The sequence below is a fragment of the Rhinolophus ferrumequinum genome, chromosome 18, assembly GCF_004115265.2.
Source record: "Rhinolophus ferrumequinum isolate MPI-CBG mRhiFer1 chromosome 18, mRhiFer1_v1.p, whole genome shotgun sequence".
Classification (NCBI taxonomy): domain Eukaryota; kingdom Metazoa; phylum Chordata; class Mammalia; order Chiroptera; family Rhinolophidae; genus Rhinolophus; species Rhinolophus ferrumequinum.
Genome location: NC_046301.1, coordinates 21735674 through 21760473, shown reverse-complemented (window position 1 = coordinate 21760473; position 24800 = coordinate 21735674). Strand labels below are relative to the sequence as shown.

The following is a 24800-nucleotide window of genomic DNA, read 5'->3' as shown; positions in this document are numbered from 1 at the left end:
ATATGTGTTATGAAAAATGTCTTGATTTTCAAAGGTTTTTGGTTTTCTGAGTCTCAAGTAAGGAATCGTAGACCAGTGGTAGTAATAATACTAGTACTAGAAATAATGGTGGTAGTAGTAGTAGATAAAGATAGATGGGGAAGATAAGGAGATAAGGACATACACACACAAATAGTTCGTTGTATGGGAAAACATCATCATATATTCATTGCTCTTAATTTTTGTGCAGGATACCCTAAAATTAATTGTGAAAAGTCTGTGTTTATTTGATTCCCAGTGGCAGAAGCAGGCAGATGTGATAATACATCTCTGACAGATGCTACCTCCTGTGAGAGTTCTTCCCTGAACCCCACCTGAAAGAGCATCACTGACTTTATTTTTCAATGGATTCCAACCTGACAGTACATTATTTATCTCGTTATTGGTTTCTTCTTGGCCTTCCTTAGTTAAATGTTGGCTTCACAAGGCTGAGGGTATTTTAGATCACTGATGCAGCCACGGTGCCTAGAATAGTTTCTGTCATAAAGCAGAGGTTCAGAAAATATTTGCCAAATAAGTTAATAATTGGCTGACGTTTCCTGTAAAAGGAATACAAAACCGACTTAGGTTCCCAAAGCAGTGAAAAACACAGCCATGATGTTAATAGGAAGAAGAAAAAGGAAAAAAAAAAAAGATAAGGATGCTGCATAAATATTGCTGTAATTAATTTTTTGCTGTATTGATCACAAAGAGTTGTACCATCCTTAATTATGTGTTCTGAAATGGACTTTCACCCTTTTCTCTTCTCTGGAGTCTATGACCACTTTCATTTTGTCTGCCAGTTCTCTTGTTGGTTTCTCTTTTTGCTAATCTCTTCCAACACTCTCATGAGAAGACCTCTTTGAGTTTTATATCCCACATGTCAGTGAAATCATATGGTCTTGACTTTTTCTGTCTGACTTGTGGTTACAGGAGGGTAAGGGGGGAGGGGGTTGGTAGATGAGGGTAAACGGGATCAAATATATGACAATGGAAGGAAAACTGACTCTGGGTGGTGAAGAAACAATGTGACATATAGATGATGTACTATGGAATTGTACACCTGAAACCTATCTAACTTTATTAACCATTGTCACCCCATAAACTTTAATTAAAAAAAAAAAAAGTAAAAGAAGACCCCCTTTGAGACTGCTGGCAAGACAGCTTTCATCAGCCAGCTGGAAAGGACCAAATCTGCCCCAGGGGCACAAACCCAAAACTCTGAGTCCTAGGAAATCCTGGTATTGTTGACTAGGTCACAGATGGTGAAACCTGGTTGGCGGTAATCAGGACGCTGCATACATTCTCTCTCATTCAGTTATTGTGTTGGGAAGTTATCAGGCGATGGAGATCCTACCACTGACAAAACTGTTTCAGGATGCTGTCGTCAGTGACCCATTCTTAATCTGATTCCAGTGTTATCATTGAACCAGATACATAGGACAACTTTTAACCTCTGATTATTTTAGGTCTTTGAATTCTTTTTATTCTATTTTTCCTATTCCTGTTACCACATATTTATACCATCTCATAAAGTCTTATAACTTTTGCCTTTTGCCATGTGTTAAAATCATTTTTATAAATTATGCTTGCAATACATATATTTAATAAAAACTTGGATGAGCCAAAAAATAAGGAAAAAAATCAACCATACTTATTATAACAATGAATGCTTTATAGCAGGGGTGTCCAAACTTTTTTCAATGTTTTTCACCAAGGGCCATATTCGGTAAAATACACAAACAGCCGGGCGACTCACTCGAGGTGAAGTACGTATTGCCTCACCTGGTTTATTTAAGTAAACTAAATATATTTTTGGAATTTGCTGCGGGCCAATAAAAAATGGATTGCGGGCGGGCCGCAGTTGGACCGCGGGCCGCGGTTTGGACACCCCTGCTTTATAACCTTATTTTTTCTTTCCAAAATACATTTGAACATCTTTTCTTATGGATTCACATATTTTCTTTACCAAAAAATCAATGTTTCATTTATGGATATAACATATTTTTGGTTATTTTGGACATTGAATGAAGCTTTAATGCAATATAGTGTCCTATATTTGTAGTTAAACGTTTGTGCATGTTCTTAATTTTCTTAGGACAAATTCCTTGCAGTGGAATTGTTGGTATGCCACCCCTTTTTTGCTTTGTCTTTTATTATATATTGTTAAATTGTCCTCCAAAGAAGTGTTGGTTTTGGACTTTACATAGGTTTTTAGTATATGTGCTGACGAAGTGAGCAAAAAGATTTTACATAGGTTTTTACTGCTTCTTTTACCTCAGAACAAAGGTATGCAAAGAAAAAAACAAACTGATAACCAACTAAAATTAGATAATCATATATGGAAAGGGCTTAGCATAATAGGACTGGATTGTAGTAAAAGCTAATTATAATAATTCATAGTAATTATATACATATAATTATAGCAGTAATTAATGCCTTTATTAAATTGTTAAAGAATTCATTAAAACCTTTTCAAGAATATATAATAGCTTATAAACTGTATATACAACATAAAATATATCTTAAGACATTAGGGTTTATGGAAAAGAGAATAGAAAAGATAAAGTTAAGATTTAGGTAGGTGTACAAAATACATAATTTGGTATATTATGTGTTAGTAATAAGTAAGCCACAAATTTAGCTGTGGATGTTTTAGCAGCTAATAAAACAGATATAATGGTTAGTCACATGATTCAGAGTATTACCATAAAACAAAAGCAAACCAGAAAAATATACCAAGCAGATGATTATAGAGAGGGTACTGTAAAATAAATGTAGTATATAATGTACTAAGAATATACTTTCAAAAAATGTAGTCATGTACTTCAGTTGACCATTGAAAGGCATGGGGGTTAGAGATTCCAACCCCTGAGCAGTAAAAACTCCAAATGTAACTTTTGACTCCCCAAAATATTAACTACTAATACCCTACTGTTGACCAGAAGCTTTGCCGATAACGTAAACAGTAGATTAACACATATTTTGTATGTCATATGTATTATATACTGTATTTTTACAAAAAGTAAAGTAGAGAAAAATGCTATTAAGAAAATCATAAGGAAGAGGAAATACATTAACATTTATTGGAAAATAATTTGTGTACAAGTCGACCAATGCACTTAAAACCTGTGTTGTTCAGGGGTCAGCTGTGCATACTGGCCCTCATTTTAATCATAAGTCCAAAACAAAATTTGGTGAAAGCACTTTTACAGGGGTTGGAGGACTTGGGGGATGTGGGTTGTTGTGTGAGGGTGATGTGGAAAAAATATAGTCCCAGTGTTCAGTTCTCTGCAGGTTGAGTTCGAATCAGAGAGAAGTTTTAGGATACCTTGAGGAGTGGGGGAATATCCTTTAGGCCCTTCCCACTCTATGGGTCAAGAGCATTGTTATTGGAAATTTGTTACAAATGTAAAATCTCAGAACCACCACAAATCTATTGAATCAGAATCTGTATGCCAACAAGATCAGTAGTGATTTATAAGCATATTAAAGTTTGAGGAACTCTGTTTTAGATAATTCCCTATAATATTTTACCTTTTACGTGAACTTTTAATAAATAGTGACAATGTATACAAGGTAATTCTTTTTTCTGACAGATACCTGAAGTACAGATATTTTATGTTAAATTTAGCATCATGTGGTGAGATAAGAATACATTTTCTTGTGAAAGTTGAGGAGTGAGACTGTAACCAATCAAAAATATCAGAAACACATTCTCAAATAATGAAATAGAACTACAGTGAATGTCAAAATTGGGCTGGGAAAATATGCCAGATATTTTAATAATAAAGCTTCCACTCAAATAGATTAATCTGGACAATTTCAATAAGCTGATATTATAAAAATCATCCAAACCAAGAGTGATAGTCAAGTTGTATTATAGTTAGGGGCTGGGGTACACTTTGACCCCCATGCATTTGATAGGTAGTTCTAAATTCCATTAGAATTAAGTTCTACTGACTTGCTATAAAATCACTGGATTTTTTCTAAAGAAGTGGAAAACAATATTGCTGAGTGCCAATCAATTAAATATCTAATGTATACTCCAATACTGTCTTGTTCACTGTATTCTGTTTTCATAGATTAAAAATCTTCTGCCTGCATCACCAATTTCTCATTCTGAATAAAATAGTATGTTGAGTCTGAATCCCAGCTACCTCCTACTTGTATAATCAAGGTAAAGATATTAAACTTCTCAACTTCTTTAAGAAAAGTGGGAATTAAAATATCTCTTTTGCAGAGTTTTGGTAAAGATAGAAGAAAATGTCCATCAAGCATATACTAGTTTCTCATTATTAGTTAATAACAATTTATTAGCTCTGTGACGCATTTCCCGGATCTAGCACATAGTGTATAAACCTCATGATGATAAACAAACACCATTCACAATCGTTTTACATCCAAATAAATCCCAAACTCATACACAAATGAAAAGGATTGAATTCAAAATTTTAAAACACTGCTGAGTTTATACCTGAATTGTTTAGCAATAAATTAACTACTTGCGAGGTTACCTTAAATCCAAATGGGAAAATATATTCAAAATGAAATAAGCACCTTATGTATATTTAAGCATTAACGTCAACATCAATATGAACACTAGCATATTAAAATTCCCCCAAATTGTAAAACATTGTTCTCATTTCCTCAATGTGAACTTTTAATGCTAGCTGATTAAAAAGAAATCAGCACATGTATTTACAGATTCATATACTTTAAAACTTCAGAAAAGAACAACTCATACCAGCAACAGCTGTTCCATTGCATGGCATTCTGGAATTTCAGAATTTCCAAGAACACAAACAAACCACAGGAGAGATTTGGAGTCATGTAACCTCCTAGGAAGTTGTGATATATCTGGGAAACCCATAGGCTCCCCAAATGTTTTCATTCTTCTCTTTGTGGAGGGGAGAGGCACTCATCTTAAGCTCAAGGAATTTTTCTACCATATTATTTTTAAAATTTCTATTTTTTTATGTAGCCATTACACAAACCAGTATATTTCACATATGGCTATCTACATAGCCATATCGTAAAGAATAACTCTAAAACAAATACTTACAAAGCTTAAGGAATAGAACTCCACTGTATCTTTTCCTTCCCTTCGTATCCTGAGGAAACCAATATTCCTAATTTGATTTGCTTGTTTTCTTTATAATTTTAGCACATATACACATATTCCTAACTAGTAGTTTTTCACTTTTGTTTTAACTTCATGTATATAGAATCATAATGTCTACTCTTTCTCTCTCTCTCTTTGCTCCACAATGGATTTTCAAGATCCATCAATCTTCATAAATGTCTATGTAGGCTCCTGTGGCTCATTCATTTTCATCGATGCACAACATCCCATCGAATGATTACAGTACAATTTAATTATCTATTTGCTGAGAAATATTTGGCTTTTTTAAAAGTTATGTCCTATTATGAACAATTCTCCTGCATGTCTCCTGAGGTACAGGCACAAAAGTTTCCCTAGGGCAAGCATTTCCATCATCAATAGGAATGTGCGTCCTGTTGCGGCAAGAATGGGTTATATCTATAGATGCTAGAATATTGATTCCTTCAGCTCTGGAAGCAGGTGGGCAGGGCCTGGGCTATGGGAGCTCAATAACCAATTATTGACTACCTGAATGAATAATGGATTGCTTCTAGCCACAAGCAACCTGGAGTAGAATGGATGTGCTGGCCAGTGGGCATATGTTCAGTTTAACCAGGCAGCAGCAAACAGTTTTCTACTCCCAGCAGCAGTTATGACAGTCCTTTGCTTCATATACTTGGCACCACTTAACATGTCAAAATTGTAACCTTTGCCAACTTGGCGTGTATGAAATATTTCTTTGTGCTTTTAATTTGCATTTTCCTAATGACAAATAAGGCTGAGAATTTTTTCACGTATTTCTAGGCCACCATTATTTCTTCTTTGTGAACATCATACAGTTGTATTGTAAAAAATGTGTTTGGATGCATTTCTGCTCTTTTTATTTTGTGTATTTGTTTTTTCCATTTTGTCTCCCGCCCCTTTTTCTTTTGGCTCCTTTGTTGTCTTTTTGGGAAATTGATTGACATATTTTCCCCTCTTGTTCCATTTTTTTTCCTAGTACTAGTTCAGCACTGTATTACTTTTCTTTGTACTAGTTTAGCATTTATATTCTTGATTTTACTTTTTTATAAGTGGTTAACCTGTAGGTTTTAATCAATACACTTGAATTATCTTTACCCTTTTCATTCCTCATACAGAAATCTTAGATTGCCTTAACTACTAGAGTTTAGTTCTATCTTATTTTTGTTAACCTTACAAATTAGATACTACAATTTTTTTTATACTTCATTGTTCATGTAGGTGTACCTACATGCTTGCTGTTTATTTTTAACCTGCCGGTATGTCTCACATCAAAGACCTATAGGATGATTTTCCTTTTTGAGCTATATATATCTTTTAGAAGTACCTGTAGTACGGGTCAGTTGGCAGAATACTTCCACTTATAGTGTATTGTTTTCCTCCTTTTTAACCATATATTCTCGGCATTTTGAATTTATCATTCCCCTCTTCAGCCCTGGAAGTAGGTGGGCAGGACCTGGGCACTGTTGCTATTGGAAAATATGCTTGGATGCTTGTCCACTTGTCTTTCCTTTCTAAGTAATTTGTCTGTTCTCTGTCTACTTCGAATGATTTCTTTTATTGTTATTCTGCCGTTTTATGAGATATATGAGTAAGGTTTTGTTTTTATTTATTCTGCTTGGTTTTCCTTGGTCTCCCTAAATATGAAAATCAGTGTCTTTTAGCATTCTGAAGAAAAAAAAAATCTTTGCAAATGCTGCATCTCTTCCATTCTTTGTTTATAAAATCTAATTAAAATTTGTTATAAAACCCTACTTAGACATATTTGAGTCTTCCATTCAATTGTCATTGTTTGTCTCTTTTTCTCTTTTTCATATTTGTTATCTCTTTGTTATTTTCCATATCAGCTTAGTCAATTTTGATAATTTTTGGTCCTTTAATATATTTTTCTAAACATGTGGAAATGAAAGCTCATTCTTATTTTACATTCTGTGTATCTTAATTATAGTATTCTCATTTTTGAGGTTCTGAATATGTAGTTTGTTGTTATCTTTTGACTCTGGGACTGATTGTTTTCTTGTTTAATGATTTTTCTGATTGTGAGCTCGTTTTTTTTTTTTTTTTTTTTTTGGCATTTTATTGTGAGAATTCTTCAGGTTTAAAATGCAGTTTTAGTGCTCCGTTCGGCAGCACATATACTAAAATTCAGTCTTAGAAAGGTGATTGATAATTGCTTTTCCCAGATGCTCTAGAGCACTACTAACTTGTGACCAGTTTATTCTAGTGTTTTTGCCTTTCTTTTGGGGACGAGGTTGTGGAGCATTGCAGGCGGTATGAATTGAGGTCCCAAAACCATGTGAATGAGGTCCTGATGAAGTCCTGTCATCAAAAATTACTGCGGGGGGCAGGGATTGTTTTTCCTTTCCACAGAGGTGGTCTCATGGTGTCTCTTTTTCTACTCATTTCTTTTTCTCTCCATGGAAAATTTAAAATCCTGGTTTGTACTCTGAAGATATTATGCTTCTAGTACCGAGGTATTATGAGGAGTGATCTCACCTCTGACATTCCTTTATGCTCTGGGTGCCAATTTTTGTCTCTCAACTGCATGGCATGGAGTTCATTAAAACCCAGATTCTAGGTTGCCAGGAATTGCCATACCATCACACAACAAAGACAGGCTCCGGAACTGATGCAGTAGTAAATTCAACATTTCTTGTTTTTGACCTGAAAGGAACTCCAACACTTTCCCGTCAATTTAGCCACACATTTAAATATCTTTCATTTTTTGTTTTTAGAATTTAGTATTGTGCTGTGATTTGCTATTATGAACATATTCCTGGAAACAACAGCCTTATTATATCTTTTACAAATGGGTTTCAATACTCAGAGGAACTTATATTGGGATGTAAACTTCTCTATGCAGCTCCCTCCTTCCCATCTGTTATATTATTTCCTAGTTATGCTTAAATTCCTACATATAAAAGAGTAAAGTCCTATAGTTTTGATTTCACTTGGAGGTTAAAGAAAATTTGTCTAGTGACTGAACAAGCTATGAACAAGCTATATTTTGTTGGGTCACCTTCTTCAGTCTCCCCTAATCTGAAACTTGAATGGCTTTTAGAAGCCACAGCAATTACAGATGATCAACATTACCTTTGGGATTCCTTCATTTCTCTTAGGAAATACCACACTAGAGAAACATGCCTTCCAAAATAAAGGCTTCTCTAGCACCCTGAGAAGATGTGGGAAAACTGTGGTTTTCCTGGGTCTATCACAACTCCCAGGGGTGGTTGTATGGTTTGAAAACCCCGCTGTGGTTTGTGTATGCTCCTGGAAGTTCTAAAATTCAATAATGCAAAGATATTGACTTGTGAAAAATCCCAGAATGGTGTGTTGGATGCCTTCTGGATCTGCATGTGTGCATGCACGTTGTTGACAATTTTCTGTTGAAACCATTTCTTAGACAAGACGCAGTAGCAGGGTAAGGAATGCAGCTCTCTGATATTTCACAGAAGGGGCTGGTGACATGACTGACTTCTGCTGGGGAAACACAAGTGTTAATATTCAAGCCTGGCAGAAAAAGCATTTCAGTTTATTTCACATGTTTTAATGTGTAATTTATAGTTTTATATGTATATGCTATTACTGGTTTTCTCTTCACAGTTGTCTATTTTTAAGCAAACCTTTCATTTTACCTTTAATGGTATGTTTATATATGCTGCTGGTTGGGTCGCAAAGCTGTTTTAAGGTATGAAAATTCCTTGCTACTTAGAAAATACCCTTTAAGTAAATTTCTTAGTGAGGATTGGGGGTGTAATATGCCAATAATAGATTCCCTTTTTATAGCAAACATATTCAAGAATTTCACACTAATAGCAGTAACATAGAAATATATCAAGCATTACGAGGAAAATGAAAGGCGTTCTTGCATAGTTCATCTATGGTTAATCAATGCAAGAATTTAATCATTAGACTATGAAAGAAATTAGCAGCATTATCAAAAGGAAAAAAAAAATTCTAGGTGAGGTGTAGAAAGAAGAGGGGGACTTGATGGCTTAGACAGCTGCTTCTAAAAAGAAACTTGAGGTGTAATAATATTGTGTAAATGATCAGAAGTAAGCTTGGTAAAACTTACTTTACGGTTAAATTGTGGAATTTGATAAAATAAGTGGGGGAAAGGAGTCTGAAAAGTGGTTTGGAATAAATCCACACAGGTTGTTAAAAAATTCGAAAATTTTGACACAAGGTTTTAATAAATGACTTATATCTTCAGCTAAGTATTTAGAATGTGTCATTTCAAGTGCATTGTCATGGAGAGACTAGGATTTTGAAGTTTAAGAAGCAGGTAACAGCTGAGAGGAAAGGTTTTGTAGAGAGAATGAAGTTGAGGCATCAAGGCAGAATGGACTTGAGATTTGAATAAATAAGTATGTAGAAAGTTAGGAATTAGAAGGAAACTCAGGAATCCTTGAAAAATGACTACTATTGACTTTGTAAAAGGAGACCCCCTCCCCCTCACCCCCCAAAGTTTCTAATTTTGTTAAGTAAGAACAAAGAGACAGAATGGAGGTTGTGAAAGAAATGAAGTTGCAAGAAAGTAACTGGAAAAAAATCAGAGAACATATTAGGAAGGAATATCCTTAAGCATGTTTGTCTGAGACTGTTTAACTTAGTAGCCCTGACATTTAGCACTCTTCATCATGGAACACATACTGATTCAGTTAGTCTGGTCAGGAAGGAAACATCTAAAAAATGTTAATTTGGCAAGTGTAAATAGCAGTATCACATAAAGACAGTATGTTCCAAGTCAAGCACATTGTTTTGTGAAAAAGTACAGAATATAGAGGTTAAAAATATATTTTTTGTAGCCATTAGTATTATTGTAACCCTGAATCTGTGTCATGGAGCATCTTGACAGCAATATTTAAAATATAGGTCCTGCTTCATGTTTTATCATGTTTTATCATGAATTTTACATGTTTCATGTAAAATTTCAAAAGTATAATATTATTCTTGAAGATGATTGCTTACTTTGAAAAACATGATCAAGGAATTATAAAAAGTAACATATACTTGAAAATGATGCAAACTAATTCTCAAGGTTATTGTTGCATTTTAACATAACTACAGAAGAAAAGGTAATCTTTGATCTTAAAAATAAATGAAATACAAGTTACACAAGTTAGATTGAGAGAGCAGTATAAGACAGAATGAAGAGATTTATGATTTGTTTAAAATATGCAAAAAATCACTGTGTCTGAATATACTGAGTATATTTGCAATACAAACATAACTTTCTTCCACATTTCATCTTCACATCAATCCTTTATATATCCTGTGATTTTATATAGGAGACCTCTTTGGCTTCAGTTGTCAAATAGTGGTTAAAAGCATATATGAAACTTAAAAAGCAAAAGCAAGCATTTTCTTGTGGTATCATGAGCACACCATATATCAGTAGCCAAGACACTTTCTGTTACAGACTTCTTATAGATTCTGAAGGAGAAGAAGGCACCAACAATCCCAAATCCATTAACCTTTTACTGATTTATCAATATTACCTCAAATTCCTCTTTTCCGAGGCCATTTTTCCTAAAGTTGTTTGTGCAAATTAATCGTCATGACAGATTGCAAAGTGAATGTGCAATCCATCAACGCCTGTAGGTATCTGTTTAACCTTTAGATCACACCAAATGACCAGAGATGCAATGATCCAGTTATTCTCAGGTCTTGGAGAATTATCATCCTGAGTTGTTCTTTCTAATGTTGACTGATAGTGAAGGATTATATAAGAACAGCCACATTAAACAATCTGGTGTGATTGTTGAAGAGATGCTCTTCAAGCTGACCATTACATTATACCAGGCTTCTTTTGAAGGGCTCCTGGAGGAAATTTTTCATAGAAAGTTTGCTTCTGCTATAAACATTATACATGTTAGAACTACTGTGTTTTCTTCATTACTTTGTATATTAGTTTTCCAGGCCTGCTATTACAAAATTCCACCTAACTGCATATACAATAGAAATTAATTTTCTCACAGTGCTGGAGGCTAGAAGTCCAAAATCAAGATGCCAGCAAAGTTGGTTTCTCCTGAGGCCTCTCTCTCATTGGCTTAGAGATGGCTGCTCCTTGCTCTGTCCTCACGTGGACTTCTCTCTGTGCACATGTGACCCTGGCATCTCTTTCTCTTCTTATAAGGTCACCAGTCCTATAGGATTAGGGCCTCAACCTTATGACCTCGTTTGACTGCCTCCTGAAAGGCTTTATCTCCAAATATAGTCATATTAGCGATTAGAGCTTCAACATATGAATTTTAAAGGAACACAGTTCATTCAATAACACTTTGATAGCTAGGAATTTGAGAGCCAAATTGGTGTGACACATCAAGAAATATCAGAAAATATTTGACATTATTGTTCTATATATATTTTCCCTTTAACCTGATTTTCTTTTCTTTTTTCATATGTGCTGTATATTTTGTCAGCTACTTTAAATCTTTTTTTTTATAAGACAGGACAGATAAGGAAGTAAGTAAATAAATTCTCACCTGTAATAGATTTGTATGGATATTTGCTCATTGAAATGATCACTAGGAATTATATTCCTGGATGTCATAAGATGCTGGAGGCAGTTCAGCCATCATACTCCTCTGAGTATACTTATAAATTTATATCATTGTTTAGGCTTATAATATATATTATAATAGAATGGTGACTTCTCCCTCTGATAAATATAACAGAACATCAAATAAAATTAAAATTTATAGACTATGAAGTTGTTTTCCTTCTTATGTCTACTCGTCTTTCTCTTATTCTAGAAAAACTTTATGAAAAAAGAGCAAACATCTTTCAAGCCAGAACCAAAGCCACAACCAAGGTATATCTTTTATATAATAACAGAAAAGTTGAATTTAATTTGCTTGTTTTTGGTTTTATCCTAACTTAAGTCTCTAGGTTTAAGGAAGTATAGGTTTTCAACGTATCTTTTTCAGTGTTTCCATTTCATTTATCTAAGGCAAAGAGAAAAAAAGTCTTATTTTTTTGAATATATTAGTGATCATTCAAGTAGACCAGGCTGAAGTTTACTATGTAGTAGCTAGGAAAAGCAGTGTAAACAATACTGTATAATATTTTGTTTAAAAGAAACTATATACTACAATTCACTATGGTAAGTGCTTTTCAATCTCTGTGAAGGATTCTTAGAATTGCTTTGCTATCTTACATACGTATAGCAAATTTGTCCACAAACTTCTGTGAAATATTGCTGACTTTGTGAGATAGATTGGAGAGTGAGATGGAAAGAAGGGATTGTGGAAAGTTAACAGTGAAGTTTCTGAAAAGGACAGGTTTCACACTTGTGTTTTATTATTCACTGGTAATATATTCATTTATTAATTTATCAAATATTATTTTAGTACTAAGTGCAAAGCACTGTGGCAGGCCAGATAGATGCAAATAGCAAAACCATAAACCTTGTAGACCGAAGTTTGTCAAAAGAAAACAGTTTGGAAATTTAACTCTCCAGTAAATACAGGTTTTTATTCAAATATATCATTCAGTCTACCTTTTCTTACCTGACATCCTTCTCTAAATTATTCAGAATGTGTAGCTGTATAAGGTTCATAATCCCTCATCCACAATTCCAAGTTCCAGAAAGCTCCAGAAGCTGAAAGTTGTTGTCAGCTAAGGTGGTGCTAAAACTCTTAGTGTGAAAATCTGACCTGAAATGACAAGTGACTATAATTATTCATACTTTTTAATTTTCCCACTTTAAGTGAATATTCATGTTTTACATACATATTAATATTAATTATGATAGTGAATTAATATTAATGTGTTTGATGACAGAACATTGCCCTAGACCCTGCTTGAGTGTTATGTAATATATGGTATACAAGCTATATTAATTTCCGAAAATTAAAAAAAAAATTGAATTCCAAATTCCATTCAACTCTAAAGTTCAAGTACCGTGGAACTGCATTATATGGTGAATCTAGGCCAAACATGACTATGAAACAATGCCATGCAATTATTTAAATATCCAGTAAATAGATATCTAATTTAAGACTGGATATTATCTGAGAGTTAGTCTCAGAATAAATTTAGTAACACTCATTCTGTGCTTATTATATACTTTATTTTATACCAGGTGCTTTCATTTAACTCCAATAACAACACAATAATATAAGTATATTATTGCCATATTACTGATGAGAAAACTGAGGTTGACTATTTCACTTATGGCATCCAGCTATTTGGTGATGGATCTGTATTCAAACTTAGATTCTTTAATTACAGTATCATTGCTATAGACTCTAAGAAAAAATTGTTCCAGAACAATCCGTGACTAAAATTTCAAGCTCTATGAGGGCAGAGATTGTTGATTCTATTTACACTCCTATATAGTTCCTAGAAAATCCCTAGAATGTTGTAGATACTCAGAAATATAATTGGATAAATGAACAATTTCCAGAGGAAAAAGGTAAAACAGATTTGTGTTTTGTCTTGTTGGGAAAATTTTCTTTCAGTCTTTCATAGCGTATTCATTTAACAACAAACATTAAGCTCCTGCTATTGTGGAAGCTAAGGACAGAGTGAACAAGATAATATCTTTAAATTTATGGAACATAAAGCCTAGGCAGAGTTTTTAGTTGTTATTCACCATTGAGGGAGATAAAAATTGTTTATGTCCTGCCAAGTGACAGGGACTTAGTAAACATGTCAGTCTTTCCATGGAAATTTTAGAAGGCCAACACCTAAGGAGTAGAGACTATATCCCAGGATTATAGGGATTTACCATAATACTAAGGGCAAAACAAACTGATTTACCCTAACAAAAGCATAAAACCAAGCTATGACAACTTCAAGATGATAAATTAGTAATTTGATCACCACCACCTAGAATAAAAATATCAAATTTTCTTCAATGGCAATCACAGAATCCAGAGTCTCTATAATGTACAGTATTTAGTATACACTAAATAAAAGGCTAGACATCTTAAGAAACAGGAAAATTTGACTTATGGCAAAGAAAGAGCTATCCCAGATGTTGGAATTAGCAGACAAAGGCTTTAAAGCAGCTAGTAGAAATGTTCAAGTACTTAAAAAAAAAAGTTTATAATAATTATAATAATAATAATAAATGAATACATTACCAGTGAATAACAAAACACAGTGTAGAAATAGAAACTATTCAAAAATATCAAATGAAAATTCTAGAATTGAGAAATACATTATTTGACATGAAAATTTCATTGATTAGGTTGAAGAACATACTGGAGAATGCAGTGAAAAAATTAATTACACTCATAGGTCAATAGAGACTAATCTGAAGAAAACAATAATTGAGAGAAAAAAATGTACAGAGCCTGAGTGACTGTAACTTAATATGAAGTGGCCCAGCATATGTGAATTGAAGTCTCAGAAGTAGACAAATAACAGGTTGGTGCAAAAGTAATTGAGGTTTTTAAAATTATTTTTTGACCTTTTTACTGCAAATCTTTATTTATTTAAAAAACTTTTTTTTTTTTTTTGGTTTCATGTGTACAAAACACTGTAATAGTTAGACCTTTATCATTTATACCCTTCACAAAGTGATAACCTCCTACCCCAATCTACTACCCCTCTGACATCGCATACAGCCATTACATTTCCACTGTCTCTATTCCTTATGCTGTACTCCACTTCTTGTGAATATATATATATATATATATATATATATATATATATATTTAACTATAGTTGACATTCATTATTATTCAGCTTCAGGTGTATGAAATCTTACCATTTGCAACAATATGGATGGTCCTAGAGAGCATTATGCTAAGTGAAATAAGTCAGAGAAAGGTAAACACCATATGATCTCACTTATATTTTTATCCTTTTAAACCGCAACTACTTTTGCACCAACCTAATAGAATGAGGCAGAAAAAGTAGTTGAAGAAATAATGGCTGAATTTTCCCTAAATATACTGAAAAACATCTTTACATATCCAAGATCATCACATTCTAAGCAAGATACATACACACACCCCACATGTAGGCACATCATAGTTAAAGTGTTGAGAAGTAAGGCAAAGAAAAAACCTTGGAAATAATCAGAGGAGAAAAAAATATACATTATACAGAGGGTTACATTTCTAAGCATGCTGGATGTCTTCCCATCAGAAATGATGGAAACCATAAGACAACAAAATTATACATTTAAAGAGCTGAAAGAAAAAAAATCAACTGAAAATTCTATATCTAATGAAACTATCCCACAACGCTAAGGATAAAAAAGGACAATTTCAGCTGAATTAAAGAAATAAGAATTTATTGCCTGATGATCTTTACTTCGCAAATGTTAAATGAAGTTCTTCATGCTGAAAGGAAGTGACACCTGATGGAAATTTGAGTCTACAGAAAAAATAACGTAGAAAAAATATATATATGTTGATTAATATAAAGAATATCTATCTATCATCTAAGTTTCTTTAAAATTGACCATTTAAGACAGAATTATAACATTATTATGATACTTAAAAGTTAGGGATATGCAAATATATATGACAATAATAGCAAATGAAATGGAGGTATACTCTTAAAAGTTTCTTTTATATATAGTGGTATTAATTCTAAGCAATATGCAATAATTTAAAATGCATATTGTAATTCCCAGAGTAACCACTAATACAAAAAGTAAACCTGAAAAATAATAGAAAAACTAAAATGCAATACTAAATCTACATGGTTAACACAAAAGAAGACAGAAAAAGGGGATCATGTGGAGTGAATAAAAAATAATGTGGGAAAATGGTAGACAAATTGAGTTGTACCAACATTTATATTAAATGTACAGAATAACCATTACAATTCAAAGTAAGAGCTCTATCCAAAATAAGGCTGGATTAAAAAAAAAAAAAAAGAATCAACTCTATGATGTCTATACACCTATATACACATATAAAAAGACATTAATTGGAAGTACAAAGATAGAGAAAGATAAATTACTTTAAAAAGATAGAAGAGTGCTAGAGTGGCTAGATTAGCATCAAAGTAGACTTCAATAACTATTTTCAGCGATAAAGAGGATATTTCATAATTGTAAAAGGGTCAATTAGAATTAGATGATAATCCTAAATGTATATACCTCAGTCATAGAGCTTCTAAATAAAGCAAAAATTGACAGGATTAAAGAATAAAATGGACAACTGCATGATTATTGCTGGAATTTTTTTACATGCTTCCTTTAGAAATTGATATAGGACAGTTAATAAAAAGAATAAATAATGATATAACAGACTTGAACAAAGCCTTTAATTAATTTGACCTAAATGACATTTATAGAAGACTATCCAACAGCAGTAGAATATATGTTTTCTTTAAGGGTACCTGTAACATTCATTATAAAGATAAGAAGAGAAAGCAATGAAACACAAACGGACAAGCAATAAAACAAATTAACGAAGCCAAAAGTTGGTTCTTTGAAAAGATTAATGAAATTTATGCGCTCCTAACAAAGCTAAACATGAAAAAGAAGAGATAAAACACAAATTACCAATATTGAAAGTGAAAGATGTAGCATCACTATATATCCTTTAGACATTAAAAGGATAAGAGAATACATAAATAACTTAAGCCAACTATATTCAACAATTAAAATGAAGGGGACAAATTCTTTGTGAAAAGGCAACATACCAAAACTAATGCAGGAATAAATAGAAAATATGAATAACCCATGTCTATTAAAGAAATTGAATTTGATATCAAAAACATTTCTACAGAAAGACTGCTTTAAGTAAAACAAAACTGTCACATATAAATTATTTTTCAGAGTATTTGATTGTGTTAAAAGCAGCTTCTTTTCTTGTGTAAGTCTTTTTCTATAAATATTATTTACCTGGTTAGTTTGAGTGGGAAGTAGTTTTTCATCATAGGTGTTACTAAATTAAAATTTAATGCAGCTCTTTCAATGATTAAAAATTGTACAGTCTGAAAGATGAGTGTTTATTATAGTTATTTTCCTGGAGCCAGTCAGCTAGTCTGAATGCTAAACATTTTCCTGTACAGTTTACCATCTGTTGCAGGCATAAAGACCTGTGGTAAAGTTTTGCTGGGATATCTAGCTAATATTTGTAGGGAGATCTTAAATATTTTAGAGAATGATAACTAAAGGGAAGTTTAGAGATCACTTGATTCAATCCTTTTAAATTCCACTTGAGAAAACAGAGATTCAAAAAGACTTCTTCAAAATCACAAAAGTAAAAAAACCCATAACTTTACTAGAATCCAACCCCCAGTTCACACTATTATTACTCAGTCATGCTGCTTTTATACTGTTTGTATCTTAAATTTTAACAGCCTTTCTGATGATTACTTAAGAGAAGTAGACTGAAACTTTACTGAATGAACGAGCCAATCTAAGAGTGGCTCTAGTGATTAAAAAGTGTTTTAGAATAGAATCCTGGAGAAAGAGAGAGGAAGATTTAAAAGAAAGGAGAACAATGTGAAAATAGTGAACAATATAAAACTCTATAGGCACTACATACAGACACATTTCATTTAAAATATTTAAATGACACAGTATTAAAATTTTCTTGTTTATTTGAAATCCTGTACCATTTCTATCATAGAGATTTCATGCTAACTTTAGAATCCAAATGTTGGGACTCTTTAAAGCTTGGCCTAAAGGATTTTTCTTGTTAGAGATGAATTTCCCATATATTTTCAGCTAGAGGTTTCTTTAGAGTCTGCATCAGGCAGAGTATATTATAACCTTCCATCAGTCATCAGTCAGCTTCAATAAGGTACTGGCTAATTTCTAAAGTACTTTTGCATTTCAAAGATAAAAATATATCACAGATAGATTGCCATTGCCAGACTACAGTAAATAAAAGAGAGGTTTTTTTTTTTTTCCTTTCCGTGCTTAGTTATAGAAAAAAAGATGATAGAATTCATTTACACATACCCACAAGCTTTGCGGGAACCCTCTACAGTTGGCAAATAGGACTGGTGTCTGCACCCACTCAGCAGTAGTTTTTAAGGAGGCAGTCACTTGGCTGTTAAAAGGTGGGGATGGGAAGTTAAGCCAACTAAAAACTGTTGCTGCTGAACTTGATTTGGAATTACTTCAAATTTGAGCACCCACTCCTGTTCTTGGTAGAGAATGGAATCTGTTGCCTTATATGGATAAATAATGGTAGATAAGGCATTCACGATGATTTCTGTCCTAGTCTTTAATGATCATAAGCCTAAAAGGCTAGTTTTCACATTTCTGTTTTTTTGGTTCATCTTCCTGTTTTTTGAACTGCAAAGATCTCAAAATTTGAAGGAGAAGAAAAGGTAGCATAGTAGAGTGTAGGTACATTTGCTTGTACAAATATGTGAACAGATGTGCATAAGACTTTTCATTAGCAGCATTATTAAATAAAGAGCTGGAATGCTCAAATCCAGCACATTTATGATCAATTTACTGTCTTGGGAGAATTATAGATTCTCAGAGTTTTAGGAAACTTAGAGATTTTTTATTGAAACCCTCTATCCAAAGTGTGAATCTCTGTAACACAGTGCCCACATAACCCTTCCTTGAAAATTCTAGGGACTCATAATGCATCCCTTCAAGTGGCATCCCATTTAATTCTAGGGACTGCTCTGATTTTCTGACACTGTGGGAAGCTTCACACCTTTCTCCCTTGAGTGGATACCCATTAGTTCTGATTTTGTCTTCTTGAAGGCACCCTACCTACCATTTTTTCCATTTTAGATTAAGCCCCTCAACTTATTTCAGGTATATATATACCTGAATATATATGTATTATATATTCAGAATATATATGTATTATATATATTATACATATAATATATATATTATATAATATATATAAAATACATATATAATATATATTATATATATATTTAGCTATATATGTATATATTTACATTTTCCTTAGAGTGGTAATTCAAATTAGCTTAAGCAACATGGTACTTAAACCCGTTTGCTTACCTAAGTGGAGATGCCAACGGTGAAGAGTATGGTGGGCATCTGTGCTTTGTCTGTTTAACATCTCACTGCAACTGATTCAACAGGCTAAAGTAATGTCAAGTTTTACTTTTATTTCATTCATTTTTAATCTCTGCTCGCCCCTGCTTGGCTTTAATACCTCTTACTACAGACTTTTTCTCCATGTGGCTTCTATCTATTTGTAATTGACTTCCTGCTCTTACAAGGAAAGGTATCTTATTACACACACACACACACACACACCTGGAGAAGTATTGTGGCTGACCTTCCTTGGATGACATGACCAGGCTAGGCAAATCCTGGAGGAGTCACATGATTGGAGTGCAAACAAACAAAACCTCAAACAAGCAAACCCTAAGGCTACTTTCTCACATATTCTAATGTGTCCCCCTATGTTCTCCTGTCACCTCTCCTTTATTTTCTTTACCCTTTATTCCCTTCATCTGTTGTATATTGCCAAGCATACAAAGAAAAAATGTTGTCCTTAGGGCCTTTAGAGTACAGAGGGGAGATACAACTAGAGATAATTGTAAAGTAATATGGTAACTCCAACGATGGAGGAAAGGTACCTAATCGTCCTCATGGGTCTAAGAAATCATTTGTACAATCATATTTATTAACCAGCTGCAGAGCTTTACAAGTAACGCAATCACATTTCAACACTGGATTTAGCGCCTTGTGACATTTACCTCAGATAATTAGCTCACATGTCACCTTTTCAATAATTCCACGGCTGCCATGACACGCTTTAAAATTGCATCTTCCACCCCTGCTAGCTTTCCCCAACCACCTTACCCTGCTTTGTTAATTAATTGAGTAATTAATTTACAATAGCACTCTTTGCCTTCTAACATCGTCTATGATTAACTTGTTTACTGTGATTATTGTCTCTCCTACTAGAATATAAGCTCTAGGAGGACAGAGAATTTTTGTTGTTGTTGTTTACCAATATATCCTTGGTGCTAGAAGATCATTTTACACTGAATGAATGAATGAATGTCTAAATATTTGTTCAATGCATGAATTAAGTTTTTGGATGCTTTTTCTGCCTTCCAATGAATTTTATTCCCTTTCCAGGCATTTATAGCTCCTATCTCAAACTTTCTACTGCTTCCTGGGTATCTTCACTGGGCTATCCCACAACCACTTCTCAGTTGAAATAGTTATGTATTCCCCCTCTGCAAGTCTTCTCTTTGATAGTCCCTTTTTTAGCTAGTAATGATACTATCCACCCAATCACCCAAGACCATCTTATCAGCCTATATTTCTCTACTTTGTTTACAAAGATTTTATGAGAACCTTGAAAATTGCCTTCCTGAAATTCAGAACTATCATAAATAATTTTCTAGTATAGCAACCTAGTAAGACAAAACAATAACGGTAAAACAAATTAAATGAGGGAAATTAGTTCAGGATGGTATGACATTCTTTTTGTATACATTCTGGTTCTTGATACCCCTACTACCACCCAACTGATAACTGATAGAATCTGATATTAAACCTACTGACCCATACTCTGCACGTTTTATACTGTTTCTTTTTTTTGAAAATAAAGGCATTTGCCATCCTCCATAATTCTCACATTGCATTCATTCTTCAGTTTCTCAAAAAACAGCTGATCAACAGAAGAATCTGGAAAATTATTTGTCTGAGCCTAGAAAATTTAACTAAGAACAGCTTTAACTTTGTTTAGTAGATCTTTCCTTGGTGTGAGCTTCAGCTCTTTCCTATTCATATTTGTCCTATCCTTTTTAGTTGATGACCATTCCTCTTGAGGAAAGTAGAATCAATGCAGGCTAGGATATTGCATTTCCAGTAAACTACAGGTAATAATGATTCTGCTGGTCCTCAGACCACACTGAGTAGCAAGCTAGAGGATATGTTTGACTGTGTTCAGCATCCTCCCGCACCCTCAGCCCTGTCAATTCCTAGAATGACTTAGAATGACTTAGTTGCTTTCTGGTAGGGTTTTGTGGTTAATATGGTAACTTGATGGTACCCCTGGGGCCATAATCTTGGGATAGGAAGAAATCTTTGAAAATATCTACTAGAGAACTTCATTTTCCTGGGAAATGCTACCATCTCTAAAGCCACAGACTTACCTGCAAGTCAAATATTATTATTTAGCTGCACCTTTAGTCTCCCAGGACCACCTTCTTCAGGATTGTTTCTCACTGGTAGGAGAGGAGAATACATTATCGATATCTTTTCCCTGATATCATTTTATGGTCCTTTGTGTGTCCTGTGTGCTCATCCTCCATTTCCCCTAGCTTTCCTGGCTTATGACTGCTTCCCTGACCGTTAGAATGTCTACTTACCTCTGTATCTTCAGGAACTATTGGCTCCTTGTTTAGGACTATTGTCAAGAATTTTGAACTTCCTCTTGGCTCTTAATTATGGAGTTTGGGTGTCTTCCATCTACTACTTGTCTTCTCATGCAAGGGTTCTGCTCAGGAGAGTTGCGCATCCAAGGAGGAGGAGGGTTGAGCAGTTGACCATTGTAGCGTAGAGCTCTGAACATGTGCAGAGTCCAGCGTTGGTGAGAATCACCAAAGATCAAAGCATGTCAGCACTATCTGTTTTCCAATCTTGCTGGTTTGGATGGAAAAAACACTGGTTCACGGACTAAAGAGGACAGCAAGTAACCAGATACTGATGGCTGGGCTCTCTGATAAAATGGAGTCAGAGCATATTGCCTTACGTCACAGGCTGAATTGGGGACTTCTGCTTTCTTTTCTGGAACCAAGATAGCTGTGACCCTAGAGACGTCTTGAATCTACTTCTTCCTTCATGAGCATAGGATGGACATGATCCCACCAATGTCTGCTGAAGTATTAGCGGAAAGTAAGGAAAAGTCTGAACACATGAAATCAGTAGGTGGAAAAAGAGGCCCGGGGGCTGGTTCAAGGGGAAGGTCCTGTGTCGGTGTGATTCCTGCGTAGGGTCAGAAGGAAAATGTCCGAGGGGCAGCAAACAGAAGAACGGGAGGACGAATGAGGTATGGGAGGACGAATGAGGTCTCATCCCTAAATCACAGTAATCCTGCCCACAAGGAAAATAAGGAGGGATGATCATCTCAAGCAGAGAAGATCAGATTTTCAATTACTTTTTCATGGGGGAACTCGTAAAGAGGGAGAGTACGGAGGCAGAAACGTGGGGAGAAAGGGTCATAGAGTCCTGTGGGCTCTGACTGCCCACATTTCCTGCTTTTCTAATAGACTCTGACCTGTCACTGACATTGCTCCATCTGTGATGCTTGATGGTCTCCCAGATTCCTGGAAATCATTCCTGGTCTCCCAGTTCCCTGAACCATATGCGAGTATATGCTGGGGAATGAAATGCTGAGTAAATAACAGAAATTGTTTTTACAGTCACCTGAATTGTTGTGGGAATTTATATCATTGTCGAAAGCCCTATTCTAGGGATAAGGAATTTATGAACAAGCACCGATCTTCATTGTCTCCCCTTTTTAGCACTGAGTAGAGCACATTCTCCTCCATACCTGACTAAAATTTGGGTTGGGACCAGAGGGTTACCCCAAAAGGAATAAATTAGTGTTTTGGGAAGAAGAGTAGACAGTTCATCATATTCCCTATTTCATATATAAATAAGCTCATGAAAAATTGACAACTCTGGTCACTGTGCCATAGAAAAATCAGCTCCATTACACCTTTGGCATAAACATCCTAGTCATTTCAGGTGTCTTCAAAGGTAGTGTTTTCCAGTGTCCTATAGATAGGTACGTGTAGGTACCATAAAAAGGAGTTTTAAATATTTGAATTAAAGGGAATTCCCTGAAAGTTCATCACAGATTACCATAAAGTCAGAACCAATTAAATTTGACCCAAAACAGTATTTCCTTTTGCTTTTCTATTGCATGAAACAATAATTTCAGTTTAATTTATAGTAAATAAGCCTCCTCCAACATGTTTATATGTGAGGGAAAGCATAACTGTGTTTTTTGAACTGAATTAGGAATTTAAAAATCTCTATGTTGTTTTGAGGAAGAGCTGTGGGAATATTGAAACCAAGCAACAGCAGCAATAAAAAACCCATCTTTTTGTAGCTATGACATAACAGTCTGGGAGAATTTCTTCAGAAGAGAATCAGGTGTGGGGCCGGGAGAAGAAATCCCCGCAGTCCCTTATATCATTTACATTTCTGAATAGGTACCAGTGAGAGCATTTCAGGTAGTAAGCAGTTTAAAGCACATACTCTTAGGGGCTTTAAATAGAATATCAACCTCCACTCTTTAATATGATCTCATTAATGACACTGGGAGCAGCCAAAAATAGGAAAGCTCTTGTTGTTTTTTGTTTTGTTTTGTTTTGTGTGTGTGTGTGTGTGTGGGCGGGGGTTGCAACAGGCTACATTGTGAGGCATGATCAGGATACAAAAGCATTGTAGAAAGCACAGAGGAGAACACAGCTCACTCAGATATTTAAACTATTTAAAAAAAAAATTTGCCTGCATTGAAGTGGTGTTATGTTCCACTTCAGGAGGATTCCCCACCCTGAGGTGTTTTTTTTTTTTTTTTAAATTTTATTTATTTATTTTTCATTTATTGGGGTGACAATTGTTAGTAAAATTACATAGATTTCAGTGTATAATGCTGTATTACATCATCTATAAATCCCATTGTGTGTTCACCACCCAGAGTCAGTTCTCCTTCCATCACCATATATGTGATCCCCCTTACCCTCATCTCCCATGCCCCACCCCCCTTACCCTCTGGTAACCACTAAACTATTGTCTGTATCTATGAGTTTTTTTTTTTGTGTTTGTTTGTTTTTTCCTTAGACGTTTATCATTTCTATCCCTTACACTGTGGACCCCCCGCCCCCCATCCACTATCTCTCTGACATCGCACCGAGCCATCCCATTTCCACTATCTCCACTCCCAATGCTGTGCTCTGCCTCTTGTAAATGTACACATACCTACATATACATATATATACATATATATATATAATATTATAGTTGGCATTCACTATTGTTCAGCTTCAGGTGTACAGTGCGGTGATCAGGCATCTACATCTTCCCTGAGATGGTCTCCGAAATGGGACACGTGTCTATCGGATACCCTTCAAAATCTTTACAACATTATTGATTACGTTCCCCAGATTAATTTTCAAAACCCCGTGGCTATCTTGTGGTTACTGATTGTTTTCTAATCCCCTCACCTTCCCCCTTACCCCCACCCTCCCCGCCCATCTAGCAACCCTCAGTTTTTCCTCTTTGTCTCCAAAACCATTTCTGATTAGTTGATTCACTTATTCTATTCTTTAGATTCCACATATATGTGAGATCATATGGTATTTGTCTTTCTCTGTCTGACTTATTTCACTTAACATAATGTTCTTAACAGGTTTTGCTAGCAGGAAATACTAAAACCTTGGGGTGATTTGGAAATGGAGTACTAAATAATCTTGAGACGATGTTATTCATGGAAATGTATTTACATCCCTGTTCTTCAAAATCTATATCGCCCACGCTGAATTTAATGCATTGTTTTTAAACTGAAAGACCTCATAGAGGGGATCGTAGTAGACCACAAACGTGTTTTCACGCCTTACCTAAGTTGCTTTCAAATCCTACATTCAAAGCACGAGGGCATCACATGTTTCTACTTGAAGGTTGCACATACAGGAAACGAAAGCTCTTGACACAGCTTGGTAGCAGAGGATCCAAATCAGAGTAAATTGTGTAAATTAT

General features: G+C 34.5%; 1 protein-coding gene across 1 annotated transcript in view; it reads left to right on the top strand.

The window, feature by feature from the left end:
* Positions 1-24800, top strand: part of IQCM (IQ motif containing M) — a 248625-nt gene that overhangs the window by 74064 nt on the left and 149761 nt on the right. The window contains 1 exon segment of the mRNA XM_033135403.1: positions 11902-11960. Within this exon segment, the coding sequence (XP_032991294.1) occupies positions 11902-11960 (59 nt within the window).